The sequence below is a fragment of the Perca fluviatilis genome, chromosome 5 (assembly GCF_010015445.1).
Source record: "Perca fluviatilis chromosome 5, GENO_Pfluv_1.0, whole genome shotgun sequence".
Lineage (NCBI taxonomy): Eukaryota > Metazoa > Chordata > Actinopteri > Perciformes > Percidae > Perca > Perca fluviatilis.
In genome coordinates, this window is record NC_053116.1 from 31445052 (window position 1) to 31464038 (window position 18987).

Consider the following 18987-nt stretch of genomic DNA (forward strand, 5'->3'; position numbering starts at 1 on the left):
TATTACTGAGACTTTAATTTAGTCAAAGTCTAAAACAGTGCGGTTTTAAAAAGTGTTTTAAAGGAATGACTGATTTGTCAGCTGGTGGCAAGGCCTTCTTTGACCCACATTATGGATCAATTAAAACACTACGGCCCTTAGGAACAAATGGAATTAAAGACTCCGAGAACTCTGTAGCTGTTAGTCTTAAACATGTCGTGGAGTTTCAACCCTCATGAGTGTAAATACTGAGTACTGACTGAGAAAGTTAAAGAAGTAGAACTTATAAACTTATAAAAGCAGTCATTGTATATTGCATGTGCAAAATGTTGAGATCAATTCTGTGTGTGTGTGTGTGTGTGTGTGTGTGTGTGTGTGTGTGTGTGTGTGTGTGTGTGTGTGTGTGTGTGTGTGTGTGTGTGTGTGTGTGCAGGCCTGGTGTATGATTCTCAGATGCTGAAGCACCAGTGTACATGTGGAGACAACAGCAGTCACCCAGAGCATGCTGGGAGGATACAGAGCATCTGGTCCAGGCTACAGGAGAGAGGCCTGAGGGGACAGTGTGAGGTACGACACGGGACACCATTTCATCCGGTTCTAACCTACACAAATGACATTTGATTGTAAAATAATAATTTTCTGTCTGAAGATAGAGAGGTTGAGTTTACAGAGACATGAGATTATGTCGGAGCACAGTCTAGCTTTCTGTCTGTTTAACATTATTATTGATGAAATGTTACGCAATATCCATGTGCATATGATGCCTTACGTAATGTGATGTTTTTGGTCCTAAAGTCAAATGAAAATGTTCATACAGACTATTCGTGGTCGTAAAGCCACTCTGGAGGAGCTGCAGTCGGTCCATACCGAGCGCCATGTGCTGCTCTACGGCACCAACCCGCTCAACAGACTCAAACTGGATAACCGCAAACTGGCCGGTATGCAACACCTCAGATTGCTAGATTTGTAAATTCTAAAAATTTATTTTTTAATACCGAGCCACATGTATGACGTTTCAAAACACTTTCAAGTGAGTTCATGGTAAACATTAAAAAACCTTTTAAGTAAATATGATCTGTGTTCTCGATGTTCACTTCTTCTCAACAGCAGAACTAAAGCTATATGATAAACCGCTGTTTTACAATTCTGACAAAAACAGCGTTCATATTTTTCTCCTTGAACTAGGTTAATTAAGTTAAAAATAAATTACGAACATGTGACTGTGTCGTAAACAGAGTACTGAATATATCATCATCACAAATCATATCCTGCCATTAATATTCTTAATTTGATGGATTATGCCAGGTCAGTTTATGGCTTCTCTTCTCATTAGGCATAAAAAAATTATATTGAATATAAAAAGAAACTCAAATGTAATTGAATGAATGTGTACATTTACAGTAATTGTTTATGTTTCTGTTTCCTCAGGAATCCTCTCTCAAAGGATGTTTGTGATGTTACCATGTGGTGGTGTAGGGGTAAGAGAACACACACACACACACACACACACACACACACACACACACACACACACAACACACACACACACACACACACACGCGCAAACTACTCTATTTTTGATCATACTGTAATTCTCCAAAGCTCTTAATGAAAGCTTTATAATGCTGCGTCGATGAAAGATGATATTGTTTCAAAGAAAAGCAACAAAGAAATGCAAGAGAAAATGACAAGAAAAGCAGGATATTAAAGAGGAAAAGAGAGTTGGTTTGGCCCAGTTTGCCTGACAGTCCGTGTCGGACCATGACAAGTCAGAGCTAATGAGAAAAACATGTCCATGACCGGAGATAAAAGAAAGGCCTTAGTTTTCATTGTCCGAGCCAGATGGATAGTTATGCCAGTTTGTGAACAAACAGAGAAGAGGAAAAAAAACAGAATGGAAAGGAAAATTACCAGCACTATGGATCTGGACATTTTAACTCAATAGTCAAAGCTGTATGTTTGGTTATCCATGTCATAGAGTAAGCCTTCAGTTTTCTTTTATTATCCCAGAGGGATTTTAGACATAGTCAGACTTCACACAACAGAACTTATACATATTTCCATGCTAGTTGTCTTTATTTTGTCATTCAGTGGCCTCCATCATTTGTCCCTTGATTTGCAGGTTGATAATGACACCATTTGGAATGAGTCACACACTTCAACTGCATCACGCATGGCGGCGGGCAGCGTTGTTGAGCTGGCCTTCAGAGTGGCCAAAGGAGAGCTAAAGGTGAGAAACTAAACCCAGCAGAAAGAGGCAGACGTCATTCTGTCACCTCCAGATTAGACGTCTTAAGAGAACTTGTTGGAATAACGGTTATTGTGGATACATTTAGTTGCCTCATCCCCAAGTTTTCATTTCATTTCTGTTTCTTTGTTGAGTCACCTGCCTTTCTTTACGCACATCTGCTTAAGGCGTGGGAGTTATGTAGAGAATTCAAACTCTGTTTATATATTAATTGTTCCCAAAAACATTTAATTCAAAATGTACCGCTTCCTTATGACTCTATAGACAGTAAGCACAAAACAATTCGTAATCAATAATACCGAAAGAATTGTCCCCTTCAGAGAATCAGAGAATGATGGATAAAGTGGAGGCATGGAATGCCACGATACAGAGAGTTATAGTATAGTCATATTGGTATTATTTATTACTGTTTATGCTAAACCTGGGTTAACTACATTTTTATCATGTCAGAAGGTGGGAAGTCACAGTTAACCTTATACCCATTCACACAGAGTGACTGCTTTTCAGGCACTGGGTCATAGGCCAGAAACAACTTTGGGAACTCAAAGTTATTATGATGTAATTCTGGAGTTTATATCCACTGCTGGCAGTGTTTTGTTGTTTGATTAACTTAGAAATGCATCCAGTAAAAGAAGCGTGCCTCACCCTGACTGAAGGATCTACCAACCCACTTCAAAGATAAATGGCTTTCAGGAAAAGAGTCTTCCTGTCTCATCATGGTCTAAACGTTCTTCCTTTTCCTCCTCACAATAATTATAGCCTGGGATGAACATGAAACTGTTCTTGTTGTTTTATTATAATTGGTCAAATGTAAAAATTTGCTTGATTGGCAAAAAGTATTTATAGCTGGCAGCTTCAATACACACAGTTTTACCCCTAAAAAAACATGGCAGGTAGGCAGGCGAAGAATGAAAAACAAACACCACCCTAAGGCCACATTTAGAAAATGCAAGTCCTACAATTCATTTGAATGGGGGTAGTGAGTTTAGGCTGCGACAGTGAGGGCCGCCGGGGGTTGCCGAAGAAAACCACAGCAGCCTGCGGCGAAAGTTGAGACAGATTCAACTTCACGGAACTCTCACACCGACTCAAAACGGACTGACAAGTCTAATCGCCGGTTACATGATTGGCCATCGCAGCGTGACGCGGGGTTGTGTTGCATCTGTGTCAACTTTTCGCCACAGGCCCGCTGCAGATTTTTTTAAGCCTCAGTCTTTACTGAGCAGTGGTAGTACACAACCCTCACACCACATTACAACCACAGTACAACCACTCCTTTTCAGAAAATCTGTTTTTGAGCTATACATATGGTAGGGAACATATACTATATAGACTAACTTACAAGACAACATAATAAGTATCTTGATTGGCCTCAATTGTCTTTACATTGCCAGAAGTTGTTCAAGTTCTATCATGTGTGTTTATGAAATGTTTGACTTTATGCTTTGAGTTGTACTCTCTGGGATAATAAAGATGAAGTTGACTCTAATGACATTGTCTCTTAAAAAAGCAGAGTGAAAGAAATCTCAAAACCACATTTTAAATTGAATAAGGTTGGCCTTTATACTGTACTGGGTGGTGATGGTGCAGTGGATATGACACATACCTGTGGTGTGGGAGATCTGGGTTCGATTCCCACTGCGATACATCAACCAATGTGTCCCTGAGCAAGACACTTAACCCATAGTTGCTCCAGAGGCGTGCGACCTCTGACATATGTAGTAATTGTAAGTTGCTTTGGATAAAAGCGTCAGCTAAATGACATGCAGGGGACTGCAGATGGAATTATTAGCTAACTCTGGTACAAAACATCTTTTCGTAAGGTTAATGTATTTTGTACATTGTCCCTGACAAATAAACTAATAAAATAAAAAAAATAAATGTAATGTAATGTACTGTGTGACCCACCCACCCCCACATTACAAAAAAACATATGTGTCTAGAAGATTTATACTGGATTTAAAGTCAAAATAAGTTCTTTGCTTTTAAATAGCAATTCTTTTTAGTTATATCATTAAAGAATGTGATCAAAAAGCGGTGTTTGGTGTTTTAAGCCCCCAACGTCATCTTCCAGGCAGCGCTGCATGGAAGGCACTAATAATAATAATAATAATAATAATAATAATAATAATAATAATAATAATAATAAATTGAATTGTGTAGCGCTTTTCAAGGACTCAAAGTCACTAACTAGGGTTAGCCAAGGGTTAGGGTTAGGTGCCTTGAAGTTGACGGTCACAGCGCTGCCTTGAAGTCGGCGGTGGGGGCTTAAAACACCATCGAGCTCATAAAGCTTACAGCCTTACACGAACCATGAAACATTGTCTAGTTTTATCTTTGTGTTAGAGATCTGTTTTTCAATTTCTAAATGACTGGTTTTGAATAGTGCCTTTTTAAGGATAAGGTTTATACATGTATGTGTGCCAAAACTGTTACATTCCTGTACAGTGTATCTCAAATGGGGGTACGTGTACCCCTAGGGGTACTTTGGAGTACTGCAGGGGGTACGTGAAATTGTTGCAAAAATGCTAATTTGTTAATTAATAATATTAATAAATGCATTATTCCTAAAATAATTATACTATAATAATGAATGAATTCAGTGATGGTTTCTAAACATTTGAAATGTAGCATTGAAATGTTTTTGTTTAAAAAAGGTTGTTGTTTAGTGAATCTATTACTGCCGGCGCTGTATTGTACTTCTTTATATAGACTTTTTTTTTTTTCTACCAAAAATGTTTTGCGCTGGTCAGGGGGTACTTGGCTTAAAAAAGCAATGCAGAGGGGTTACAATATTCAAAAAGGTTTGAGAAACACTGCTGTACATTATACAAGCCTGTAACTTTGAAAGACTGGAGTTTCTTAACAATACACTTAAAGTTCTTCAGGGAAACACTGATTAATAGCGTCTTCTTCTTCTTCTGCACAGAACGGCTTTGCTGTGGTCAGACCGCCAGGGCATCACGCAGACCCCTCCAATCCAATGTAAGTGTGTGTGTGTGTGTGTGTGTGTGTGTGTGTGTGTGTGTGTGTGTGTGTGTGTGTGTGTGTGTGTGTGTGTGTGTGTGTGTGTGTGTGTGTGTGTGTCACATTCTCAGCCTGTCCTGTTCTTGCTGCACCGTCATCAGCTTCTCTGTGGATGACATTTATGAAGTGAGAGAGAGAAGACAAAGGGACTAAACAAGGAAGATGAAATCTTTTTTTTGTGTGTACGTTGTTTCTTTTCTTTTGTGACGCTTGGACTTCTCATCATCTGCTCATTTATCCTGAACACAGTCCTGTACAGCTACTGTACTGTTGGCCATTTTACATTTATGACATATACAGTTAGCGGATGCTGTCGTGAAGAACATGTTGGTGAAACATGAAAACCTTACAGACACTCCACACAGCCAAAGCAGAGTCAGAGACAGAGAGCCTTTCCAATATTCCCATGACTGTACATCACTCATGCTACAATTAAGCAAAATAAATAGGAGCTAATAGAGACATTCAGCATGTCCTCTCCTCATTTGAAGTCTTTATATTCTTCAGAACATCCTCTAAACTTCTATCTGTGTCTATCAGGGGTTTCTGTTACTTCAACTCTGTGGCCATAGCCGCCAAGCAGCTCCAACACAAACTCAGCGTCAGCAAGATCCTCATCGTTGACTGGGTAAGACGGCTCGTTAACTCCGGCCTCATGCTAGTGTTTTCACTATTGTTGTTTTATATTGATGAAAACTAGGGGTGTAAGAAAAAATCAATACACTTGAGTTTCGCGATATTTTATTTAGCAATACTTCATAGATTTTCAAAAACCAAAACGCAATATTGATTTTTTTTATTGATTTTATTTATTTTTTGTTTCTAGCTAGATGGCTATGCTGCCAAGCACCACTAGTGTCCTTGCCTAGCAGTGCCTGACTTTTTGCTAGAAGTTAACAACGTAGCTATGCCTGAACTTTGGCCTACTTTAGCATATAAACATTAGCTCACTAAGAACCTGTGAACCACAATCCCAAACTGGCAGTTTGATTTTCTGTGTACTGAATTGTTTACCTAAAGTAAACTTCTTTGACTTTTATGCACATCATGTCTTTTTTAAATATTAGTTTTTTTCTAAAATTATACTTTAAAAAAAATCCCAATGTATCGCTTACACACAGTATCGAAATATATTGCAATATATTGAATCGTGACCCATGTATTGTGATACGTATCGTATCGCCAGATTCTTGCCAATACACAGCCCTAATGAAAACCCAGTGTGGTATTCCTGTAATACTCATATGTACTGCAATACCCAACAGGGAATGTATTTCCCGTGCTATTGTTATGTATAATATAAATATGTCTTCCCTCATCCTGTTGCTAGGATGTTCACCATGGTAACGGCACCCAGGAAGTGTTCTACAGCGACCCCAGCGTTCTCTACATCTCACTGCATCGCTATGACGATGGAAACTTCTTCCCTGGCAGTGGGTCGCCAGCTGAGGTGGGTGACGTCCAGGCCACATCGTTGTTTATTGTACAGTTTGTACATGATATTACAGCCTGACGTGTGACCAATAAACTGAGCAGAGTTTTCTACTGAATGACGACACTGCATGAATGAAATGCAACACGTTTATTTTTGGGGTTTTAGGTTGGTTCAGGACCAGGCAAGGGCTTCAATGTGAATGTTGCATGGACAGGAGGACTGGACCCACCCATGGGAGATGCTGAGTACATCGCTGCATTCAGGTAGAACCAACTACTGCTATGTTTAAACAATGGAACACAAGCTTACTGGGTAAGAAGAGAGACAGATGGGTGACATATTAGAGGGAAAAATAACATTGAGTGTGCACTTTAATTTGTCATTTATTTGTATGTTGTGGTCCTCCCATCTTAGACAGAATTATAGAGCCACTTTCTACAGAATATTGTACAGTACTGGTTCTCATATTCAGCAAGAAAATGAGATAGCATTTTAAACTTCTTTTGGTAAATATCATCTGAATTTCTGAAGTTGGTGCAGGACATTGATGGAAACATGGACACAGAACAGAAAGTCTTGATTGGCTGAATCATGTTTTTTTTTTCTCATTTTTGTCATATGTGGTATCCTGTAAAATAATGTTATATGTTCCTGCAGCTCTTTTCTTACAGGATGGAGCAGAAAAAATATTCAGAGTGTAGAGAATCTGAGCTAAAATAGATATTTATTCTGTTTTAGCATGCTTTAAAAGTTAGCCCAAGCACACAGTTTATCTTTGTGTCTTGGGTGTGAAATCCAGTAGATTAGACGACAGACAAAAAAAGTCTAAGGTTTACTGTCCCAACAGTTTGACACCTGTGTTCCAGTTTTTAATGATCAATGATAAGGATATTCAGTGGAGCTTTAGTCAGACAATTTCTCCCATTTCCTTTCCACTGAGACACAACAAACACACTTAAGCTGGTCAGAGGCTCAGCTTCACATTGCCTCTGACGTGCTTCTTGCGTAATTAACAACCTTTCTTATTTGGAGAGCATGTGTCTGGCGCTCCCTGTTTCCAATAACTTCAGACGCTTTACAGTAAATGGTCTCCAGGTCTTGTGTTTGACAGACTGGGGATCGTTAACTTCCTGCTCGTGGGTTGGATAATTATCATCAGGGGGTGTGTGGCACCAATAAAGTTTCAGTAGTGTGGGCTTTTTGGTTGTCTGGTGCATCCAACCCCAGGAAAACTGTGGCAACCGCATGGTTACTGGAAAAGTCGCAGACATAAGGAGGGGGGGGGAAGCATGCCAATGTTTATAGTACTTGGAGGCAAACACACAAGTTCAAACATGCACTCACACATGTACACTAATCAGATGAGTGGGCCATGACTAATAAAATGACAAAATAGGTGGGCACCTTCAGTAATGACCTGCCTCAGTAAATTGAGTTCCTGTCATTATTCTCTCAACCTTCAGTAATACACCACATCACTTACAACCAATGCAAACATAATGCTGCTCATTTGAGGAGTTTTAGATGGAAGAAAAAGGCAGAGACCCTGATGCTAGAGGAGAATGTTCTTCCTTCTTAAGTGTTTTGGAGCAAAACACTGATTTCCCTGCCCGCTCCAGGGCAGCCTCTTTGTAGCATGACCCTGACCTCTGACCTTTCTGTGGAGCAGAGCAACAGATTTTCCTATGAGAACAATTCAAAGCAGAGGGGGTTGTGCACCCAGTGTTTCTGAGGGGGAACAGTTCACCTCCATGGCAGTAGCATGTCCAATTTTTGCCAACACTCAAAATGTACTTGCAAGCTAAACACGGGTGGTTAGATTAGATTACATTTACGCAGGGGTTAGTCAAAGCATTTAGTATACAAGAGAAAATGTCGTGGCCGGGTTGGTTCAGTGGGTAGAGCAGGCGCACATATACTGAGAGGTTTATTCCTCGACGCGGAGATCCAGGGTTCGAATCCTACCTGTGACGATTTCCTGCATGTCTTCCCCCCTTTCTTACCTACCTGTCCTATCAAATAAAGGCGGAAAAGCCCCAAAAAATAATCTTTAAAAAAAAAGAGAGAGAGAGAGAAAATGTCTAATATTTATCTGGTTGGTGGAGCCAAAAGCCCATAAGGTCCGTCATATGTATATATTGTCCTATTGTTAGTGGTTGTGCCAATTGGACAGAGAAAACCAAAGTTTTTACAACGGGATACTGGATACTTTCGACATCGTCTTTTTTTAAAACAGCGCCCTTGCTAAAGTCTGAAGAAAAGCATTTAATGCAGCTTTGAATTGTATAACATTTGATGTTTGCAGATCCATCTGCTCATAATTAAGATTCAAATCTGTCCCTCCCTGTTTGTTCTTTAACATCCAAACTGAACAGGACAAGTTGAGAGCATGGTGAACTAGGTAATGCTGGCTTCGGTGTTTTGTTTTCATGGTGAGAGACCGCCCTAAAGTTTTGGACATTGTGGAGTTTCTGTATTCTCTAGAGGATTCAGTGAGGTTTTAGGTTGTTTGATTTTTTTCGTCAAATTTAAAACAGAAAATGTTTTAATGTTTTTTAAGTATTTGATGACAAAATTGAGTTGAACCAGTCTCCAAAGTAATCAGATCTAGGGAAAGTTGAGCGGGCCTGGCCTCCTTAAGTTCAATGGGAATGACAGAACTGATTCAAAGTATCCTTTTTATTACATAATGCCAATAGTATGGCCTGGTATTCAGATCTGGACCTAATAGAAGTTCTAAGCAATTCTCTGTTTGTTTCAATCTGCACGGAGCCCCAGATGGTGAGAGTTCACCACACCAAAACTTTGCAGATAGTTGTCTGCTCAGTTACAGAAAATAATACTCACAATAAGATGTGCTGTGAGAGTTGGGATCACAGATTCCAGGTGAAACTTGAGCTAAATGCTATAGAAAGTAAAATATTTTTCTACCAATGCAGTAAAAACAGAATCTGTCCCTTTTTATGTGGACGAGAGAGAAAGAACTAGACATGAGTCAGTATTCCTGGGTCACTTTCTGCCTTTTTATTAGCTGGTATAGAGTGAAACTTATGACAGGGAATGTGGGAAGAGAAAGAGAGAGAGAGAGAGAGAGAGAGAGAGAGGGGATGACTTAAACAAAGGTGAATTTGAAAGGAGAACATTGTGATTACATGGTCAGCATCTTGGTAACCAGCCACCAGAACGCCAGATAAGTAGTACAGTCCAATTGTATAGCTCAACGTCATGTACAATGTCTTAATAAGCTTTAGAGGCAAGAAGAGATCTGTCTACTAATTATCATTTTAAGAGCAGTGGTTCAGACTAAGTAAATAACTGCACTGCATTTCCATTAAGCTGTTTTGAAGGGAAATCTCTTGTTGTAATTACTAATAATTATTATGCTTAGCCTGCCAGTTCACATAATCTCTTTTTAGGCTCTAATGGGGAGGCACTTTGCCTTAACAACTAAAAAAGAGCATTTTCCTTTCATGGAGTCAACATCTAAAAGGGCCCCACCTGCCATCCACCACTTTCGCACCATGCACCCCTTTTGTAATTAAAAAAGTTTGCAAATGTTTAATGGTCTGTGGGCGAAAAAAAAATGAAATGAAGTGTATAAGCCATTTAATGCAATACATTTTATGGGTTAAAGTTTTTGAGTGCTTTAACTTCAGAGGGGGCGCTTTGTTGCATTTTCACCTTATCCTTCACTCTCACCCCCCTTGTTTTCCATCACCTCGACCCTCACCACATCTCCACACACACACACACACACACACACACACACAAACAGACGTTCTCCCTCTCCTCCCTTGATTGATCTTTAATAAGCGTTCCCTCCTCTCCTCCGCCCTCCATCTTTCCATTAGTTTGTCTGTAGTTACTCTCTCTGGGGCGAGCGTGGCAGCTTTAATGGGTCTACAGGGTCTACAGGGGAGGTGGGGTTGGGTTTTGCGGTTAGGTGTGTGAATGTGTGGGGATGAGTGAAGAGTGTGTGCACGCTCTGCTTCATATCCAAGTGACTATGATGGAGTTTATGTCCGCTTTATGGACTGAAATGATTCAATGAATCAAAAACTTAATACACCACCAAAAGGATGACACAGGAAGATTTCTGCTGCATGTGCTTGCATCTGTATGTGTGTGAACATTCATCAACGTGTAGTATCTCTTTGCGTTGTGTATATGCTCATGCTGGAATGTGTTTGTGTGTTTTATCTCTGTGTGTCCTCATTTGTGTCTATGAGCTCATGTTGTCCATCTGCATGCAGTCATGACAGCAGAATGTGTTTGGATATGTGTGTGTGTGTGTGTGTGTGTGTGTGTGTGTGTGTGTGTGGTGTGTATGAACGGGAGAGAGGTCTCCAAAGTCCCCAGGCAGAATAATGAAGGTAAATGGATCCCAGATGGACTGTTTTTCCTCTTTTCTCTGTGTTGTCAATGACGTGAGGAGAGGGACAAGCCTCTAATGGGAAACAGACTCACACACTTTTGGCTTTGAACTCTGCCGACAGCATCGTGCCGCAAAGTTCAGACTCCGCCTCCGCCTCGGGACAGCACTGCTCTCTTCCTAACAACAATAGCATTAAGGAAATCTTTAATGTGTTTGAAGTCCACCAACAATACCGAGCAGCTACAGTGTAAGAGCTGACAAAACAATACGACTTTGTCAAGCAGACTTGTCTTACTCAAGGCTGTGCAGCTTGTCCAACACAGAAACAATACTCCTTTGTGAGCTCTGTTTGAGCTGCGGAGTCTAGGATCAGCCAAAAACCTTGGTTTCACTTGTCATGTCATGTAATTTTTTTTTTTTTTTTTTTATTTGATCATGGATACTAGTCATCTCAGGAGACTTCCCAGTTTGGAAATGGCCAGTTTTGATTTGAAAACGGCTACATTTCGCTGAAAGTTAAGGACAGTCTTCATGAGCTAACTGATGAAATAAATCCAAGTATCAGCGACTTATTAACCTATGAATCCACTGACATGTGGGCTACAGCTGGTTGTACAATATCATGGATGGTGTGTTAGAGTGTGCTTCTGTTAGGTCCAGATTTGACTCTTTCAATATGTGCAATTTCACTTTCCTCTAGTTGTTTTCTCTCCTATTCAACACAAGTGCGTTTTGCTATGCCAACAATGATTGCACTTTGCTGGTTTAACACCTCCTGAGTGATTTATTGTCAAAAACAACTCATCTCAGTGGTGATGTCCGCACAGCAATGTTAACGGCTCTTTTTTTCAGTGTTGACAGCAGTAAGAGTTGCTTTTTGACAGTTGCTCCGCGTTGACATGTGTTGACTGCAGAGTTAGAGCTTTGAAACGTTTTTTTCTGAAGTACGTGGTAAACCTCTCATAAGTTATCATTGAGACTTTTGAAGGAACTCTCCCTTCCTGTGACTACATAACTATACTCTGTGGTATTATCCTGTTGCTTTTTATGTGCCTCCAAAGAAAAAGCCCAGTTTCCTCTCCTTCTATTCCTTGAGTTTAACTATATAATTACACTCAAATGTGTGCCTATCAGGCAAAAAAAAAAAAAAGTACAATTCATGTGTAATTTCAGTTCTCAGTTTTTGTTTGTCTATGCAGTAGCGTGTTTCTGACCTCTTTAATGGGTTATTATAAAACAATGGATGCATGATACAGCCAGGAGATCACACAAACCTGCAGTAGAACAGACATTACGTGGCAAAGCACAGCAGACTTTTCATTAGCATGCAAAACAATTACACACTGGCGTTACCCTTTCAAATTGTGTTGTAATAAAGACTTGTGTTAACCTCTATTGGCGATCAGTAGGAACTGCAACAACGTGGACATCTCTTCTCAGTCCCTTGAAGTTACAGCGGCCTGCGTGTTTGTGTCCGTACAGGTCTGTGGTGATGCCCATCGCCCAGGAGTTCTCTCCAGACGTCGTTCTGGTGTCGGCTGGGTTTGATGCCGCAGAGGGCAACCCCGCTCCTCTGGGAGGTTACAAGGTCTCCGCCAAATGTAAGCATGGTTCTCCACCACACACTGCACAGCCTGTCGTTATTTTAGTTTTTTTTCTTGAATATTTTAGTTTCAGTTTTTTATTTTTTTTTTATTTTACAACCGTGACAACACACAAACAAAACGGAACCACCATACAATACAATATTTTACGGCTGCCAGTTTACAAAGTAGTCAAAGTAGACAATTAGTCTCTTAGACATTATGCGACAACATTTAACATCTCATGAGTGAGGTGGAATTGTATATAGGTAAAAAGTATATAAACACAACTCGTACTCATACATTTAGACAGGTCGAGGTCTCTATGATGATGGAGTAATTTGGCGCTGAGGCAAAAAAGGGCCCCAAATTCTCAACAAGAGTTTGTGGTGATGGCGCAGTGGATATGACAAATTCCTTTGGTGTGGGAGATCTGGGTTCGATTCCCACTGTGATACATCAACCAATGTGTCCATGAGCAAGACATTTAACCCCTTGTTGCTCCAGAGGTGTGCGACCTCTGATATATAGCAATTGTAAGTCGCTTTGGATAAAAGCGTCAGTTAAATGACATGTAATGTAATGTTTTTCATATTAACCTTATGCAGGCGCAGCCTTTCCATCTGTATAGTAGACACCATTTCCTTAAGCTATTGTTTAAAACAGGGTGGGTGGGTAGATTTCCAAGACATGAGAATGATCTTCTTACCAACCAGCATTGCTAAACGCAGAGCGGCTTGTGAATCACGTGACGACTCAACAAACGTTCCTGTATAGCAACGAAAGATAGCAAGCGCATGATCGGGCAGAATGTCTGTGGAATAGGCTTCTGAGAGCCACTTAAAGATTCCTTTTTTAGCAAAGGGTGCCAATAAGAACTGTATGATCCTGTGGATATTTAGAGATACTAACAGATTGTTACAGCTCCATGTCAAACATGGACAAAGCCTTCTACCTGTTAGCTCGCCGCATCACTGATTTAACCATAATTATACCATAGTAATTAGTAGTTGGTAAGTTGCTGTGGGAGGATCCACAAGGTAAAAATATCCAGTTTTCATAGAATATCGGAAATTACAGCAAAACTACTTTTGGTAAGTCTTACAGTAAGGTTGCAGCTTACCTGCCAAGCTGTATTCTGATTGGCTTTTGCATGGTTCACACTTCATGTTAACATTTCTGTGTGTGTTTTTTTTTGTTTTGTTGACCACAGGTTTCAGCTTCCTGACCTCCCAGCTGATGTCTCTAGCAGGGGGGCGTCTGGTTTTGTCCCTTGAGGGAGGTCATGACCTCACAGCTATCTGTGACGCATCTGAAGCCTGTGTCAGTGCACTCCTGGACATACAGGTAAGGCATGCTGGGTAATGGAGTTATTTTGTATAGGTCTCAACTTTAGGTTTATCTGTCTAACTTTAGGGTTGTCTGTTTTTATTTTAATTTTTTTGAAAGTTAGCCACAACAGGCAGGGAAGCCAGGAAAATATCAGGGGGAAAAGTTATTTTTCTCCTTTTATATGATTTTCTTTTTACTTATAGACACATAGTATATTGTAAGAATTACCTACTGTAGAAAATGTGCATTTTAACTTTAACATTTGTGTATGGACTCAGGAAGTATCTGTATTTCATTGACAGGAAATTAACTATTTTAATTATTTGTTGTTGTTTTGCTATAGGTATAAAGTTGTTTCTGCAATATTCTACAATATAATGCTGAGCACTTTTTACCATACCTATTCAGTTACTTCTTAACCAAGCGTTTAACCACTGAAAGGTTTCACAATAAAGGTGATTTGTGTCATGGCTTTTTCCTCTGTCCTGTAGGACCCACTGCCAGAAGAAGTCCTACTCCAGAAGCCCAATGCTAACGCAATCCGCTCCCTGCAGACTGTGATACAGATACAAAGTGAGCAGGACTATTATTTTATTCAATTTTTTTTTTTTGTTGTTGTTTACCTTTATTTAATCCTGTGAGCGTCCCATGAGAAATGTGAGAGTGTTCATGTTCATTCTCTGCCCTCTTCTGAGTATTATAATTAACAATGTGGCCTCCGGGACATGATACTGAAATCAGAACAGGAGCCACATCTGTGAGCTGGTTGTTGGGATAACTGCAGTAACCTGTATGTATGTATGTTGCAGGTCAGTACTGGCAGAGTGTGAAGGCTTACAGTGGATCAGTGGGTCTGTCCTACCTGGCTGCTCAGAGAAGAGACTGTGAGGAAACAGATGCCGTCAATGCTTTGGCTTCGCTCTCTGTGGGAGTCCTTTCCAACAAGAGGTACAGCACACATGCACGCACACAGACACACACACACACACACACACACACACACACACACACACACACACTCAAACACGCATAGTCTTGCAATCAAGAGAAGATAAAAATCACACTTTATGTTGGCACCCCCAGCTTTCCACTCACATCTGTTTTTCAAACTTTTCTCCAGCCTTCCTGACGAGCCAATGGAACATGACAGTGACTCCATGTAGAAGGATCCGACCAATCACCTCACAGAACTTTCAGGATTCGGGCCCCCAACTGTAGCCTAGGATCTCTTGCGCTGTCACACGACCATAACTGGGGGAGGGAAGCGTTTGCAATGCCACTGAGCCCCACCCATCTGCCTTATTCACACACATGCACGTCCACCAACACACAATGCTGGACCTCTAAAGACCTGCAGTATGAGCACCTCAACGCTGGTAACCACCTCAGCTGAAGCCAGCAGCACTACCTGCAGCTGGGAAACCTTCTGAAACCTCACCAAAGACCAATACAACATGATTTAAAAAATATATATATATACTTTTAATGTATCCTGACTGACATTGGATTTTGTGTGTGTTCAGAGGTCCAACGCTACAGCTCTGTGACCACAAACGTTATAGGAACAGACAGAATTCAGATGCCAGCTCTGAATTCTCTTGAAGCACTATGTATCAGCAGCCTTAACTTTGCCTTAATGTAAGGACCAACAGGATTTAGAAGGAGGAGACTTTGGGACATAAATTCCTTTTTCGTCTGCCACTTTGCAGAATGACCATATGACATCAGGTGAAAGTATATTCACATAGACACCTGATGGATGCAAAAAATATCAAGAAGAAGAAGTGGCCACATCATAAAGAAAGGAATATGGAAAATATGACATGGAGATTGTCTGTTTTAATGATGTCATTACATGCAGTTTAACCACTAACAGAAGACAACAAAGAACTTGAGGGAAAGAGAAAATGAAGACACAAAATGGACAAATGTGGGTTTTTTTATAACAAAAGAAAAGGCAAATGCCCTTGTTGTTTTATTGCACTGTTCATTCCATAATGTGAACCATAAGAAATTCCAAAGCTCTGGGATAAAAAATAACAACAACAACTCCTCTCTGTAGGTTATTTAATAGTTTTTTGAAGATTTGGATAACATTGTGTTTGCTCTATTTTCCCCACTCTTCATCTGAGATGTTTTATGAAGTCTCTGACTCACTCTAAGGACACGTGTTGGCCGAAATACTGTAGACTGTTGTGTCTTCTTATGAAGTTAACCTGAAAAGTAGGCTAGATTTTATGAGCAGGATTTTTTTTCCCACTGCTGTTCCGTGTCTTAGATGCACACACATACACATAAACATACCTACACGTACAAAGCAATGATGAACTGTCAATGTACCACTAGTATTGAAAACTGTATATTGTTGTTTATATTTGAGACTAAAGGAGCGTTCATTCCACCGTGGCACCACTGAGGACCATTGTATTGTGCTATAGTAGCAATAATGTTAATGCACTTAACGGACATCACACAAAGAAAACTGCTTTTAGACAGCCTGCACTTGGCAACGGGACTGTATGGAAGCGGCACATGGGACCAGTATGGATACAGCTCTTACAGTGACTCGACTTTTAAAAGACAACGTTTGAACCTGTGGATTTAGGTGAACATCATATATGCAGACTTCCGTATACTGTTTTATTTTGATGATGAGCCTTGGTTTGAATGTTTTCTTCATTATCTTAAAAAAAATGTTTTGGAGTTCCAGGCTTTTTTTTCTTCACAGTCTTATTAAGGAAACTAACACATTTTTGTTGTTGTTGTTGTTTTTAAGTGAACTTATTTCCATATGAGACTCTTCTCTGCAGCTGTGCTTAGTAGCAGCTCTTTTTTGATCGTGTAACAATCAACCTCAGACAATGCCATGCCAAACATGTGGGTCCGCCATCTACGCTGATGCTTGAAGTAGAGGTTCATTTGAAGAAGTTTCTGACTGCCCTGCCATTGGGGCATGTAAGGGCTCTGCATTCCAAAAGTAAAAATAACAAGATCATGTTTCCTAGTTTGGAGTTGTTGTTTTTTTTGTTGAAATCCATTTTTTCATGCACACTAGGTTTGACCAGTTTAGGCTTTTGATGAGCAATACTAATGATTTTTATATTAGAGTTGAAGATAGTGGAGACAAAAAAATTGTGGACAGGATAAAAAGCAGTTTTCTGTTATTTCCATCATCTAAAACTGCATCTAGACACCAATGAAAGTGAGACTAATGGAATTCATGTTTGACTACTTAACATGGCTTTGTCTGAAAAGTGTTGCTTTGGAGCTTTCCTTTGATTTTTTTTACACCATTATTGGATTCAAAGCAGTGCAAACAGGTTTTCAATTCAAATATTTGATAAAAAAAAGAGCCTTGATTTGGTCTTTGTGTGTAAATGTAGCTTTTGTAAAAAGAAAATCTCCACAGCAAGTCAATGTGACTGGTCGAAGGAAGTATTGTCAGTTAAGTATCCAGGTAGGAAACTGTATGAGTGTTCAGTTTGCCTTAGTCAGACCCTGGGCATCGTCTGCCCTACAGAAGGCCCTTAGAGCTTTTGTATTAAGCAAAACAGTAGAGCTAAAAGTTAAGATTTTGCCTTTGCAGAAGTCCCGCTGCTGTTGCACTACTGCTCCAACCCAGTAGGAATTCTTAAGAAAATGTTGTATAGAGGATTGTTATTCTGTAATGGGTGTAACTGAAAAGGTGTGTCATTCTTTTAGTGTTGTTTATAGTATTCTTAACAGTAAGTGACGGCACTGAAACAATATGCCGTGTCTCTCTTATCCAGCGTGCCCAGCAGGTGCATGTGGTGTCTATGAAGTAAATGTCTGATGTGTCGATGAGTGTATCTGTGTGAGTGTGTGAGAGAGTGTTTGCGATTGCATGTGCATTAGTACATATGTAAACTTCTGGCATGGGTTTTGTACATGCATCTGCAAGTATTAATGTGTGTGTGCGTGCGTGCGTGCGTGTGTTTGTTCGTCAAATACTGTAAATGACCTCCTGTAATTATATTCCCAGTGGCTGTTTCTTTGTCTTGTCTTATGTAGAGGCCAGTATTGCCTCACATCTTAATTCCCTTTATTACTGATGCCATTTGTACCTTCTTCTTAAAGAAAGATATCACTGTAAATAGAAAACTTCAAGACCAAAATACACATGTCACACATGTGCCTTGATGCATTCAGTAGGATGTGTATTGGTAACTCTTAACTAACTGGACTTACAGTAACTCTGTATATCTATAACATGACATTGAAATCTTTGTTTCATGCTATTCTTCATTATTTACCTTTTATGTGTTATTTTTTTCCTTTACATTTCCTACCATGTGTATGTATAGAAAGATTGTCTATTTTGTACTGTTATTTTTGTCTTTTCCTCTTGATTAAAAAAAAGGATTTCCAGTGTAAGCCCATTTTTTTGTCCAAACATCATCATATACAGTATATATTGACTATAGCATTAACCATCTTCAATACCTTGATTAAAAGTAGCCCCTGATTGGCTGAGTTAGGAGAAATAAAAATAGTGCCTGAAAAAGCAAACAAATATGGATGCCCTACCTTGTTTGAATTGAGCCAATATGCTGTGCTCTGTTGTTAATGCACAGTGTTTTTTTTTTTATAAACCGTAACACCAACAACGCTGTAGCCACAAACAAAAACGTCTAGTTCATTAATATTAAATGTTTGTGTGAACGCTAGGCATGACAAGCTATGTGTTAAGGGACACCTTTTCAGTCATTGCTATAATGTTTTTTTTTACATTGAATTACTTACTACATATTTGGATACATTTCTGTTTGAATCAGTCATTCTAACTTGAGATGACGTAAATGTTTGGATGTCATAAACATATATCCCATCCATTCATGTGACCTTAATGGGGCATTGATCCCAGCTGTGAAATGTTCCAAGTGATCGGTGTCATCGACTCGTTATCCTTCCTGAGCAGTCAGCTGCTTAAAAACCTGCATCCACAGAACTATAGCGAAACTTCTCAGGTCTGTGAACTGTAACCTTA

General features: G+C 39.8%; 1 protein-coding gene across 4 annotated transcripts in view; it reads left to right on the top strand.

Annotated features, from left to right (window-relative positions):
- hdac7a (histone deacetylase 7a) overlaps nt 1-18279 on the top strand; it is a 75524-nt gene extending 57245 nt beyond the window's left edge. For all 4 annotated transcript variants that reach the window (XM_039800780.1, XM_039800779.1, XM_039800781.1 and 1 more), the window contains 13 exons: nt 413-546; nt 797-917; nt 1408-1457; nt 2102-2209; nt 5157-5212; nt 5795-5882; nt 6585-6704; nt 6855-6952; nt 12547-12665; nt 13861-13994; nt 14471-14552; nt 14789-14927; nt 15100-18279. In XM_039800780.1, the coding sequence (XP_039656714.1) occupies nt 413-546; nt 797-917; nt 1408-1457; nt 2102-2209; nt 5157-5212; nt 5795-5882; nt 6585-6704; nt 6855-6952; nt 12547-12665; nt 13861-13994; nt 14471-14552; nt 14789-14927; nt 15100-15142 (1292 nt within the window). In that variant the 3' untranslated portion in view covers nt 15143-18279. The remainder of the gene's footprint in view (nt 1-412; nt 547-796; nt 918-1407; nt 1458-2101; nt 2210-5156; nt 5213-5794; nt 5883-6584; nt 6705-6854; nt 6953-12546; nt 12666-13860; nt 13995-14470; nt 14553-14788; nt 14928-15099) is intronic.
- The last annotated feature ends 708 nt before the right edge of the window (nt 18280-18987 follow it).